Source organism: Petaurus breviceps, unplaced genomic scaffold (assembly GCF_028583685.1).
Source record: "Petaurus breviceps papuanus isolate PSGF00001 unplaced genomic scaffold, PetGlider_PUasm1.0 90762, whole genome shotgun sequence".
Lineage (NCBI taxonomy): Eukaryota > Metazoa > Chordata > Mammalia > Diprotodontia > Petauridae > Petaurus > Petaurus breviceps.
Window position 1 is genome coordinate 1,100,098 of NW_027187339.1, and position 14,595 is coordinate 1,114,692.

The 14,595-nt window shown below is 37.9% G+C and overlaps 1 protein-coding gene across 3 annotated transcripts in view; it reads left to right on the forward strand.

The window, feature by feature from the left end:
• The window catches only part of ADK (adenosine kinase), a 647,588-nt gene that overhangs the window by 71,392 nt on the left and 561,601 nt on the right, over positions 1–14,595 (forward strand). For all 3 annotated transcript variants that reach the window (XM_069068290.1, XM_069068291.1, XM_069068292.1), the window contains exon 2: positions 9,986–10,060. In XM_069068290.1, the coding sequence (XP_068924391.1) occupies positions 9,986–10,060 (75 nt within the window). The remainder of the gene's footprint in view (positions 1–9,985; positions 10,061–14,595) is intronic.

Genomic DNA, 14,595 nt, shown 5'->3' on the forward strand with positions numbered 1-14,595 from the left:
TTGCTGATTCTAAATCAAGTGCTGTTTACTCTGTGTAATCTTCACTGCCTGCAAGGCATTGGAAAAGCTCATTTTTCAAAGTCTCCAACAAAGATATTCAGAGGACAGTCTTTTCCATAGATGCATTTAAAGTCCAGTTCCACAGCAGAGCCACTGATGACTTCTTAACCTTCCTTCTTGGTATGGGAGCATGAGCTCCCATTAAAGTCGATTGATACATGAAAAGTGTAATTATGGACTGCACTTAAAATTTATAAACATATTTGGGGAAAGATTAACCTATATTCAGAGGAACATAGCATACTATATGCCCCCTTCTCCCCTTTTCCAATCCTCCATTGCACCTGTTGTCTGGGAAGGAAGAAATGATGAGAAATTTCTAATGGTTGAGCAAGCACACTGTTTTAGGAACTATGTCTTGAGCATGTCAAAAAATGTCACAGTTCACAGTAAAGATTGAATTTCAAAGCATCTTACATGTAAGAAGCACATTTTTTGTAGAGCATTTTCTTTAAAAAAAATTAGCTTTGTTTAAAAAACCCAGTGATTTGTAACTACAATAACATATATACTTCTTGTATGTAGTGAATACCAGCAGTGTAGATGGTAGACGTGGAGCTCTTTTTTTAAAAAGACTTTTCCTCAGTTTTCCAATTTGAGGCAGCATTGTATCAGCTGAAGGATCACTTTGTGGGACTTTAAGTCCATGTTCAAGTTTTGTTTTATAGGTAAATCTCAGATCCTCAGTTTTCTTCTCTGTAAAATGGGGATAATTCTCTTCACTATCTCATAGTATTTGGTGCAGACGAAATACAGACCAATACAGATGTTATTCTGCTGACTTGGTATGTCCTTTTACTTTACTATTTTAAAGAATTGTGATTCAGTGAAGTTATCTAAGCTTTCTAAAGATGTATAAATAGAAGTAATAGAATCATAGGTAGAACTTAGGAGCTGAAAAATTAGACATAATTTATTCACATTTATATAGTTGTACATGTTTGCTTCCTCTCCAATAGAATGTAAGCTCTTTGAGGGCAGAAATTGTTTAATTTTGTCTCTGAACTTTCCACCACCTAGCACACCTATATCTAGCACAGGGGTGGGGAACCTGTGGCTGAGGCCACATGTGGCCCTCTAGGTCCTCAAGTGTGGCCCTGTGACTAAATCCAAACTTCACAGAACAAATCCCCTTAATAAAGGAATTTGTTCTGTAAAACTTGGACTCAGTCAAAAGCCACACCCAAGGACCTAGAAAGGCCACATGTGGCCCTGGGGATGCAGGCTCCCCATTCTTGATCTAGCATATAGCAGATGTTTAATACATGCTTGTTGGATTATTGGATGTAGCCTAGGTCACATTCTTCCCCTCCCTCAGTTCTCTGCACTAGTGGTCACTAAACCTTTTTGATTGCATATTCTTGTCAGTGGGGCAGCTAGGTAGCACAGTAGATAGAATTCTGGACCTTGAATCAGAAAGACCTGAGTTCAGATTTGGCCTCAGACACTGAATAGCTGTGTGACCCTGGGCAAGTGACTTAACCCTGTTTGCTTCAGTTTCCTCATCTGTAAAATGAGCTGAAGAAGAAAATGACAAACCAGCTCAGTATCTTTGTCAAGTCAGACACAACTGAAAATGACTAAACAATAAACAACAAAGTCCTTGTCAATAAAAAAATTTTTTATCAAGTGCCCCAATATGAGTACACTTAAAAAATAAAAACAAAAGGATGAGATAGAGGTGAACTAATATTTGATCTTAGAGATATTTGGGAACCTCTGCAGTTTAATGAGTGGGGGAATGATGTGGTTAGACCTGAGCTTTAGGAAAATCTTAGTTGGCAACAGGGTGGAGATGGATTAGAGGAGGGAGAAACTTGAGGCAGGGAGACTAATTAATTTAATAGTCCAGCCAATAGATGACGAAGGCCAGAATTGGATTGGTGTCTATGTGATTAGAGAGAATGTGACAGATTGAGAGATGCTGTGGAAGTAGAAAGGCCAGCCTTTAGCCACTCACTGTAGAGGGAGGGAGAAGCTGAGCATCACAGCAAGGCTGTGATTCTGGATGAGTGATAGGCAAATGTACACACACACACACACATACACATACATATCTATACATATTTCATATATATATATATCTAAATTCAGAAGAGGAGAGAGTGAGGTTGGGGGAAGAAATGTAATGAGTTGTGCTGTGCACTTCAAATCACAAGGCATTCAGGCCTGCTCATCCTGTGTGACCCAGCTCTGCTCACAGAAAAGGAAGAGGTGTGAACTCCTCCATCTCCAGACCCAGAGCAGAAGAACTGAGAGTTGTCTGCTGCAGCCAGCTAGGCTTTGAGGTGGGAGGTGGGTGGGAGGTGGAGAATACTCTGGGGGTAGAGGGGATTTTCCCAAGGGCATGAAATTGACAGTTTGCACAGCTGGTGAAGGGGGCCAAGTTGTATATTGTTGGTTTTGATGATGGATGAAGGGGGTGGTATAGGTTTGTGTTGGAGACAAACCCCACTAAGGGGGTGGGTTTCAACCCTTCTTCCTATCCACCAGTTGGTTGATTGGATAGCTCTTGGAGTCATGCCACTATTCCCTCATATGGGGACTTCCACTTTATGGAGAAAATAAGTTGATGCTTGGAGACAAATATGAGTCCATATTCACCTTGTCTGATGTTCTTGATAACATACTAGGCATCTCCACTTATTATGAATTTCCAAATGCTGATCATAGTTCACAGCATCATAGATTTATACCTTTAGATATCATCTATCTAGTTCAGCCCCCTTGTTTTAAAAATCAGGTTGGGGAACCACTATCTGACTTAAGGACACATGATAGATAGGGGAGCAAACCAAGTTCTCTGACTAAATCCAATATTCTTTCCACTGTTTCAACATTCTATATTTAAAAAAAAATTCTCTCACACTTAAAATAGATTTAACTTAGAATTTAAAATTTTTGTTTGTCTAACCTTGTGGGGGAGGGTTGGGGGAGTGGGAAGTGGAGGACTGGGAGTGGGTGTGGGTGAGTACTCTACTTCATATGATAGTAACTGGAGGAAAGTCTAAAATCACAAACTTCATAATTATCTTTCAAGAATTACTGTTTCATCCCTGTCCTTAATGTATACCATACTCTGTTAGTGTCTTTAGGAATCCTAGCAAACACTTCTTTATGGAATTGATGCTGTTGTTATTGTTTGGCTAGGAAAAGTCAGACAATGAGAAAAACACCTTTGCACAAAAGGGCTCTGAATATTTCTTTGTTATTCTCACTCCATCTTGTAGTCTGGTGTGGCTTTATGTTAGGGAGGGCTGTGGAAATTGGAAATATTTCCTTGGATCAGGTGTGGCCCTAGTGTTCCATTTAGTTATGTGGTAGGGCAGGACCAAAAGTAATCTTTTATCTGAGATATTTTAGATTCAAGGCCTTATGCAGGAATTTTGTGGGGTTTATAAAAATAGAGTTAGATGAATCACTGTCCCTTTCCCTTTTTCCATCTGCACCCTGGTTTAGCTGTCAATTAGCATTAGGTTAATTCAGCAAGAGTATGAATTGATTAAGCCTTGATGGCTATACTGATGTTGATTTACAGGTCAACCAGTAAGTGGCTGAGGAAACAAATCTGTCCTCCCTGTCTCTTCTACTGATTCAACATCAGCATAGGGTCCTTGGCAGATGTCTGAAGAAGCAGAGTATGGGCTGCTCAACAGAATACCATTGAATCTTCAGACCACTAATTAGTGTCAGTCTTACCACTTTGGAAGGAACTGGGTGGGGATAGACTCCCAGCTGGGGCCTAAGCATCTCCAAAAGGGACAGTTCCCACAAATGCCCCACTGTGATTAGGGTTCTGTCTGGTATAGACTCTAACCTTCACGTTGATTCTATTTTGTATGCTCTGGATGATGGAAGATGTATGTGGTTAAGACCAGACTAGATTTTGCAGTTAGTCAAAGTTCTTGGGTCTTGGCCACATCCACATCTTAGGCTGGGCCTAATTTGCAAGGTCTCTTTGGGTAGATGGGTGTGGTGCAGTTGACTGGAGGCTTTTAAGTTTTGTCCAAAACATGATGATGGGGAATAAAAACATCAGGAAATTGGAATATAAGACTGAATAATGAATGAATTAACAACTTCCATTTATATTTTTTAACATTTGCAAAGTGATTTATGTTAATTATCTCTTTGAGGCTTCCTGGAACCCTGAGAGGTAGGATCTACTGATGATATTATTACCTATGTTTTTCAGATGAAAAAATTGAATTTCAAAGAGGCTAAATGATTTGACCATTATTACATTGTAAGTGTCTTGTGCCAGATTCTAAGCCAAGTACATTGACTGCTGAGCCTAGCATTCCACATACCCAACTTCCTCTCTCAACTGAAATGTCTCCTTATGATAGGCAGACTTTTGAAATTTGGGCCTTTCAAACTGTTAGGACATGTCTTTAATGAGTACTCTGTTGGACTAGTCACAGGTATGATGGAATGCCATTCTTTTACAGATGAGGGAACTGAAGCACAAAATTACTTACTTCTTTAGGGTCATACTCCTGGTAAGGGTTAGGGGTTAGATTTGAACCTAGGTTTTCCTGACTCATGAATGATGGGGTGAAGGGACCTGGATCCCCAAAAGGAGAAGACCATGTCTTTGAAAGCAGCCCCAGACCACATCATCATTACACCACACCATACTAGTACTTTTTATAATGTGGGACATAGAGTGATGCTAGTTAGCTTTTAGTGTGCGCTGGTTTTTAAAAATATTATTTAAAAATATGTCTGGACTGCCATAAAGTTCTAAAGCTAGCAATCTTTCATAGAATTATGGTGCTATTATTTAGCTGCTAATGCTCATATTTATAAATAAATCATTTTTGAGGAAGTCTCTTTTCTTCTAGAACTCCAAATCTTATGAGTTACATCCATGTTTGCTCTTCTGCTACATTAAGTAAAACTATTCTTAAATTCTTTGGAATATCATGCTTATCACATAATTGGTGTACTGCTGTAGATGAAAACTTTAAACAGAAATATATAAAGCCTTGGTCAGGCAAGCCTTAAATCTAGAGTTAATAAATTACAGCTTTTTTTGCCGGGAGAAGGGGGAACACAAATGCAAGCCAAGTTCTTATACAGGGTGTTCCAGAAGTAAACTTTTGAGAGCTCAAAACTGCATTAAGACTTTTGGGACACTTTATGTATGAAACCCTCTCCAAGACTTGGCACATGAAACCTAGGAACATTTATTAGTGAATGGATAAATTCATAGCTTTTATTTAGCTCTTGCTATGTGCCGAGCTTCATGCTAAGCCCTGAAACTACAAAATATAAAATCAAGACAGTTCCTACTCTGAAGGAGGAAAGGGGAAAAGAAAGGGGGAAAGACTATGCATATGAGGGAGTGACAGGTGGAGAAGATTATTTTGCTTTAGGAAGACTAGGGATTGGTTTGTGGAACAAGGAGAATTAATTGACACGTCTTTAAGCGCCTCCTAGTTTGTTGAATTCTGTGTTGAATGCCTGCAAAAGATTAAAGTTGTTCCTGCTTTAGTGGCTCATCACAGGGTAACTCAGTCTTCAACATTTTCAAAGTTACACTGTTGTCCTAGGATTTGACCTTTCCTTGGATTTCCAAAGGACTGTCCAGGTTGTTTTATTGTATCAGATCAGTAAGCTTTTGACTAAGCTTAGAAATCTTTTTTGTTCTGTTGTAGTAAGAATTGAATTATAAACCCTATTTACCTTCGTTTATGCAATAGCTCTTTCATTGAAAAATTGAGGCTTTAGGGGCGGCCAGTTGGCTCAGCGAGTAAGAGCACTGGTTCCAGTGTTGGGACGACCTGGAGATCGAATCCCGGGCTCAGACACTCAGCACCACACCCAGAAATAACTGGCCGTGTAACCTTGAGCAAGTTACTTAACCCCAATTGCTTAAAAAAAAAAAATTGAGGCTTTTTAAGTGTTCTGAGGAAGATTGCTGCTTAAAGAATACTGTTGTGAAATATTTTATAAATCTCCTGATTATCTTTTTTGAGTAAATTTGGATTTCCATAAATGGAAAATTATGTTTTGCTGAAAATAATATCTTGGGAATCTATAACTTTTGATTGCACCTTATTTTCTTTTGACAAAGTGAACGCTTTAATTGATTGAATACTTTTAATGACTTACAAAGGTCATTAATTTTCCACAGCGGAAATTATTCAGTTAAGGAGGTTTATTAGGGAATATTTTTATTCCATGATTTCTTCTATTGCTAGTTGTTACAAATGGTTACATTACTAGTTAATGCTTAGTTTGCAAATGCAAGATAAGTTCTAGTTTCGTCAATGGAACTGTAAACTTGTTCTCATGTATCTCATAGCATCTTTTTTTTTTTTAAAGCAATCGGGGTTAAGTAACTTGCTCAAGGTTACACGGCCAGTTATTTGTGAGTGTGGTGCTGAGTATCTGAGCCCGGATTTGATCCAGGTTATCCCGACACTGGAGCCGGTGCTCTTACTCGCTGAGCCACCTGGCCGCCCCTATCTCATAGCATCTTAACATCTAGAAACCAAGCTTATGTGGTATGGCAGAGGAACACTGAGTTTAGAATGGAGTTACTGGGACCTTGAATATAAGTTCCAGATCTGTCCCTTATTCCTTTGTGACTTTGGGGCAGTCCTTAACCTCATTAGGCCACAGTTTGCTTATCTATAAAATGAGTGGGTTGAAGTAAATGATCTTTATATTCCCTTCCAAAATCCTATGTTCTTTCCTAAACTAAAATGTTAAAGTCCAAGGATGATAGTGTATGTATTACAATCCAGTTAATTTTTAAAGTTTGGGGTTAAAGTCTTTGTTTTCCTTGCAGATGGTTTTTGTTTTTCAGATCCTTCTGCAGGAGCCCTTTCCTGCACCCCTCTACTGCTAGTGCCTTTCATTTGAAATTGCTTGTGTGCAATTTTTTGCATGTTTTCTTCATTAGTGTGAGCTTTTTGGGGGCAAGGACTATGTTTTTGACTTCCTTGGTACCATCAGTGCTTAGTGTGGTACCTAGTGTTTAGTGAGAAAGTGCCCAGTAAATAAATGGTTGTTGACTGACTTGTCTCTTTCCTCTTTGTATAGAAGTAGTAGGTTATAGGAATTTAATATTTATTGGCACAGTGCTCAGGAATTTTTAAAAAATTGTGACACCTGCATTTGTATTTATCATATTGTTGATAAACTTTGTACTCATACATTATGTACTCATTATGCACAGATAATTTTTATTCTTTAACCAGTTTTCCTTGTCTCCTTGGCACTCTTGGGGGCCACTTACCTTGATTTATGTTCTGTCCAGTTTTTTGGGGGGCTCTAGATAAATCTTAACGATTTTAGAAAGACGTGATTGGGATAGCAGAGTTTTAAAAATCATTGACTTAAAGTCTTAAATTTGGGTTAAAACACTCTTCACAAATGCAAGGTAGAGAGAACTGGCTTGAAGCCTTAGGGGACTGAAGTGGGTTCATTGTGAGTGAACCGTGCGATGAGGTAGGTCAAGAAACTGCCACTCCTTTGAGTTTCAGTAATAGAGGTATTGTTTATAGGGGGAAAACAGACATAGATAATCACTGTACTCTGATCTGGTCAGACCATGACTGGTGTGTTATATTCAATTCTAGATGTCCTGAACAGTTTAAGCAGATATCAACACTCTGGGAGTGTCCTTTAGAGGACCAGTATTAGTTAGGGTGAAGGGGCTTTGAATTCATGCCAGGTGAAAGCTTGTGGAAGGAACTAGGTATTTTTCTTGGCTAAAGACTGGAGAAGAAAAGACTCATGGTGGACTATCTTCCGGCATTTGAAGGGCTGTCATGTTGGAGTGTGATTACATTTGTGCTGTTTGGCTCCTTAGGGTGGAATCGGGCTCAGTGAGTAGAAGTTGGAAAGAGCCAAATTTAGGCTAGATTTCAAGAAAAACTATCTCACCCAGAACTATTCAGAAATGGAATGTGGGAAGGGAGTAATTCCCCCTCTTGTCTTCAGACAAAGGTTGGATAATCATTTAGTTATGTGGTTATACGAATTCTTTTTTGGGTAGCTTGGAACAGATGGCTACTAATATCTCTTCCAAGTCTGAAATCATGTGATTCGATGATATAATATATCTCAGGGGTTCTCAGCCTCTTCTGTGTTAGTGACCCTTTTGGCAGTCTGGTGGAGTTTGTGGATTTCTCCTCAGCATCATGTTTTGAAATTCATAAAGTACTATAGGATTATAAAGGCAATCAGAAGTTAATGAAAATAAAGATGTAACTCTTACCCCCATCCAAGTTCATGGATTACCTGAAATCTATCCATAAATCCCAGATTAAGAACCCCTGGATAAATTATAAAGCTAGGTATTAATGACTTTGCTATATCTCTTACTTTCCTGTTTGTAATTGTGGATAATTAGGAGATTATATGTGTTTATGATGAATATATTTTGTGGAAGAGCATGACAGGCCTGTCCAGCTGTTGCTCTGTCATGTGCTGCCGTTAGCAAGCTCCAGTGCATCAGCTATTCAAGTGCTTTGTACTATTCTTCCTGCAGTAGTAATGGATTTTTGCAGCAGTTAAGGCTACATATAAGCCGTGGCTGCTGTGTAACAGTAAAGTCAACGGAGAAATCAATATTTTATTACTGTAGTTGACAACTTCTGGATCAAGGGCAAAGAATAGATTCATTGGAGAATCTTATTTGCTAGTGATTTTTTCAGAATGTCTCATTCTTAACACTAGTTTTAGATCTCTGATCAGCATGAATTTGAGAGGTGTTATAGTTACAATATACTTATTGCTTAAATTTTACCAGTGTCCAAGTGTGTGCAAGTTCACAACTGTGGTTATTAGTGTTCATTTCTTAAGAGATTGACACTTTCATATAGTTAGCACATGAGAGAATTATCTTATTTACACTAGCAATATTTTTTACCACTTGTAATTTATTTTTCCAAATTTTTTGTATTTTCTTCATTGCTTGGCAATAGATTTTCCACTGTAGATTTTGGATTATATTTCCAGCAATTTGTATTTGAATCCAAGTTGTTTCCCAGTGAAATTAGCCCTGGGCCACAGACTTAGTCTAAGAGCCTAAGAGGTTCTTTTGCTTTTACTCCCATTCACTTGGGCAGGGAGCTTTGAATGGCAGCACAGGGCTGTTTGAGGGAGAGGCTTTTGTGAAAATTATCTGCTCTCCTCCATCTTTCCTACCCTTTTCTTAAAATGATATTATATGATGTACCAAGAATATTAACTTAACTTCTCACCCCTAAGAGATCTCCACACTGAGACCCTGCTTTAGAGGTTAATGTTTCCTGCCAGTTCAGTAGGGGCCCCAGCCATGCTTTTTTAAGAAATTGCCTTTTTGGGGCGGCTGGGTAGTGCAGTGAATGGCACTCCGGCCCTGGAATCAGGAGGACCTGAGTTCAAGTCCAGTCTTAGACACTTAACCCAAAAAACTAGCAGTGTGACCTTGGGCATGTCACTTAACCCCAGTTGCCCTGCCTTCCACCTTCCAAAAAAAGCAAAAAAAAAAATTGCCTCTTTGTCAAGCCTAAATCTCCCTCTTTCTAACTTACAGTTCTTGATCTTTCTTCTGTCCTCTTGGACCAAATAGAAACAAGTCTAGTTTCTCTTCCTTAGAACCTAGCTCTAACTTCCCAGTCCAGGATTACTGTCCCTTCCCAAACTTCTGGGTCCAACCAAGTATATCTCCAGAATCTTTACTATCATCCAGTATATTAGTCTTACCATTTCTTTGTGTCAAAGGCAGATTTGAAAAATATAAAGCATCACTAGGCCAAGCATCAGTCCCTACTGTAATCCATAGGACACCTTCTTCTAAATTGACATTGAACCTTCAGTGATGACTACTTGGGACATTGAAGAACCTTCAGCCACTTAACTTTTATTGTTAGATTAACTATGCTACAGAATTTTCTAATTTGTGACTGTGCTTTCTTTTCAGGGAAAATATTCTTTTTGGAATGGGAAATCCTCTTCTTGACATTTCTGCAGTTGTGGACAAAAATTTCCTTGATAAGTAAGTATCAAAAGCTTTGTATATGATGTGGAAAATGGAGTAGAAGAAAAGTATGGACAGTATTTTAGAATTGAACGTGCTGTCCAAAAAGCCAGGAAGCCCTGCAGATTATGAGGTCTGGGCCTGATGGCACTGATGCTGTTTGACAGAGTGACTTAGCACTTGGTCCTGCTTCTTGCTGATGGAAAGCCTTTGTACAACTTCATTCACAATTTTATTCTAAATGAAATTTAGAATGATTTCCTTAATGTATTATTTTCCACAAACTTGTTGCTACCACTGACCTCCTATGGTCTTAGTCTTTTAAAATGATCTCAAAATTAAATGCAGGTCAGACTTTCTTGTTTGTTTTACATTGACAGATTTTGATCTAATATTGGCTAGCCATTGTTCATTTCCTTTGCTTCAATAAATACATATCCAGTATAATCCTTGGTGTTGTTGCTTCACACTTGTGGAAATTAATGCAAAACAAAGTACAATTGACTTGGATCTCATTTGTTGAGCAACAGTTTAGTGAGTTTCTTTTTTCTCCCTACTTTGGTCCCTCCCTCCCTCCCTCTTAATTTATCCTGGTAGTTCTCGACTAAGCTTTGTTTGAAATAGAGTATTTGACCTAGGGGAAAATTAGTTAGTTTTGGGTAAAATGCAGAAAAGGACTTGGGAAACAATTAAGTGGGTAAAGAGGCTAATTCTGCATAAATCTTTTTTAATGCTAAGAGTAAATTTATATCAACTTATATATTTTTACCTGTATCATATTTATTTGTCTACCATTTAACATGATTTTTTTTTTGTGAATAAATCTCTTAGTTTTTTTAAAAGGTCACTTTAGATAGCAGTCTGGTGGTTGATGCCCTGGTATCTCTGTATTGGCATAGTTTGGACCTCCAAGCAACTTCTTTGTCTTAGGCACAGCAGATCCCAAAAGGCTAGCTGAAGGGTTTTTAATTGTAAGCTGCCAAAAAGCAGAGAATGGGTGATACCAGTGGTGTGATGTTGTGGGCAAAAACTTGGCCATCAGAATAATGGAAGCGGGATAAAAGAAACTGATTAAAGATGGAAGGCTTTAACCCTTCAGGATTTGGAGGGAAGAAATAAACGTTGGGGACTATGAAGAATAGGCATTTTTTCTTAATTTTTAAAAATATCTTTATAGTTGCTCTTTAACTCCAGCTGGGTCTTGATTATTGTGAAAAATGGATCCCATGAAATGGTTGATTTGTCAGAATTTGCACTGTATATTTATGCCAGGCTAGAGGAACAAATGATCATATTTTACATGGTTATAACTCCCAATTGTGCAGATTCAAATACACCCTACTATTTAGTGAATTCATTTTTTTTACACTAAGTGGCTGTACATTTGCAATTTTTATAAGTCGAACGGGTTTAGCTGGCTTTTCAACTTATCTTAAGGAATGTATAACAGGATAGTGTGGAATCGTATCATGCTTGATTTAGGAGGCTTTGGGTTTGGATCCCTTCTCTTAACTTTTTTTTTTTGCTTTTTTGGAGGGGGGAGGGCAGGGCAACTGGGGTTAAGTGACTTGCCCAAGGTCACAAGGCTACTGTGTCAAGTGTCTGAGGCCTGATTTGAACTCAGGGCCACCTAACTTAAGTGCTGGTGCTCTATTCACTTTGCCACCTATCCCCCCTTCTCTAACTCCTAATACTATCCATGTAACTGTGGAAAAATCACTTAGCATCTTTGCTCCTAAGTGTCCTCATCTGCAAAATGGAAATAATACTTGTAGCATATACTTTACCTCAAATGAGCTAATGTCCTTAAAATCTTTTGCAGATTTTAATGTGACATAAAAATGTTATTTGTTGTTACTATTAGACCTCTAGTGAACTCCTTGATAAGTGAATTGTGTTGTTCATACAACAAAAAATTGCTAAGAAATAATCAACTAATATATGCATAAAACACCCAAAGATGTGTACTTAATGTTTAGGAGCTCGCACAATGTTTATGACTTAAATGATTTTTGGCAAAATAGGTATATCTTAAAAACATGCAAAACCTTTGTGGGGTAACAGGAAAAAACATGATCTATAGACTCAGAATTCTAGAATTGAAAGTGCTTCCTTGTTTCAGAATTAAAGAAGCCAGAGCACAGCTTGGTCACTAGTCTTGCTCTAGTGAGGAGTGCTCCTCTAGTGAGGAAGAGTTGGGAGGAAAGTAGGAGGAGGAGGGCTGAGCCTCCCGATTTCTGATCCCAGGTTCTAGCATACTTGACTCTTTAGCCAAGTAACTTGTTTAAATGTTCCTCCTTGTTATGTTCCAACTCCTACTTAGGTTAAATCTAGGGCTTTAAACATACTTTAGCAAATCCTATGGTTTTTACCCTGTTTTTAAATTAAAATTGCTCCAGTTCTTACTCTTATTCATTTCCTTAGAATCACTGTATGACATTAATAAACATTTATGAAGAGAAAAAAACCAATTTGGACAAAGTGTCCTTACCTAAGCTTCTTGTGAATAGGGGTTGTTTTGTATTTTTTTTGGCCAGTAAGATTTAGCATAGTGCTAAGCATATAGTGAGTCCTACATGAATAATTGTTGGTTGATGCAAGTAAAAAGCTGAAAAAAGGTATTTAGCAAAATACATAGTGTAAGTTTTCAAGATTTAAAGGTAGTTGGGAGGCAATTGGTATACTTGTTTTCTTTTAAAATTGTATTTTATATCAAATTTTTAGAGGTCTTCTCTAAAATTTAAGTTATATTGACAGCATGCTGGGAATAATTTACCTCTTGATTATTTAAGTTGCCTCTGCACAGAGATCAAGAAGAAAAAATTCGAATTTTTATTTTAAATCATATTAAGTCTAATGACACCCAGAAGTTCAGAAACACCTGGATTTTTTTTAAACCAATTTTCCCCCCTTCAGTTGTGTGCCTTGTCTACACATCACCCAAGTGAGAAAGGAGCTAGGCAGTTTCTCAGTTATTTATGCTTCCAAAACTGTCAGGAAGTTAGTTTAGTTTGTAGTAGACATAAATCAGCCAGTCCCTTTATTAGAATTTGGGAGATGCAGGAATTTACTTGTTTAATGAGGGTAGAAAACAAGGAGAGCCTGAATCATAAGAGGTTGGTTGGTTGCCTAGAGCTGGATGGGTTCCACAGTGGAAAGAAAGCATTGCCACGACAGAGCCGAATCCACTGAATACAGAGCATTTGCCTCCAGAATCTTGTTGTGCAGCATCCTCTTTTGTTTCCATGAAGATTGCCAAGACCAGTTTCTACTTTGAAGAACAAAAATGAAGGAATTTAAATGAGAGCCAAAGACTTTGAAAGAGACCCAAGCTATTTGTAAGAGCTTATATGATTTTCAAGTTAGTTTAGATGCAGTGAAGTAACTTGGAAAGTTTTCCTTCAGCACATGGAAAAGACAGTCATATTTTATTTTCTTGGTTTCAACATTGTTTTGTGATTGTCCACTTCTTATTTTTGTTAATTAGGCCATTGCTTTGATGATATTTCTGAGCCAGTCATTTCCTTGGTCAAAACCCCACTGTCAGAAGGTACCCAATATGATTTGCAAGGGTGAAGTTAACATACACCTTCAAAATCCTCATTACTGACCAGAAAGGGAATAAATTCTTCAAAGCAGTAGCTGATGAAAATAGCAGCTGTTAGGTACAGGTCAGTTAGCCGTTTCCTTTGCACTGTTATACTGAGTTGTGGGTACAGCAGGGTCTTTTGTACTTTTTCACCTAAGTTTTTGTTGATTGATTGTTGACACAGAAAAGGAAACAAAAATGTGTGTTATCCTTGTATTATTTTGTCTTTTTTCTTTATACTTCTCTCTGTGACAGCTGATCAGTTACTTTCATGGTCCACTATGGCATTCCATCTTTGGCATAGTAATTATGTAATTTCACTTATTAGTGATGTTTCTACTAAAGTTTGTTCTGTAGAGGATTAAATATAGACTTTTCCTGTCAATATGCTAAAATCAAATTGAGAACAGGTTTAAAACAATACAGTTCTTCTATAGGCCTTTTAAGGGATAACTTTTAATAAGTTTTCAAAATAGGAAAAGAAAAAGGAGCTTTGATGATTTTTGTAAATACAGATACTTAACTACCATCTCTTGTTGCAAGTTTTCCAACCACTAGTTGCTGTATCTGGTCACCATGCCATGAATCTCTGGCATGCACAGAAAGGAAAATGAGGTAAAGGGAAAAAGTGAAACCTTAAGTGGTGGCATGAGAGAAAAAAAGTTACAGATGGGCATCTACCTTTTCCCTTCTCCTTCTTCCCAATGAGCCACTTTGCTTGGGCTCAGTAGAATTCTGCAAAAACTAACATATGACTGGTTTAGACCACAAGAAAAAAGTATTTAAATTCTCTACCACTGACCACTTGGATTAATGAGCTGGAGTGGGGGTGGGGCCACCATGGAGTGGAGAGAAAGGGCTGTAGGGAGAGGAGCACATTTTTTAAGGTTATAGATTTTAAGAAGCTTTTATTACTTTTATGTGACTCAGGTTAGTCAGATAGTTGACTATTTGCTACTGACCC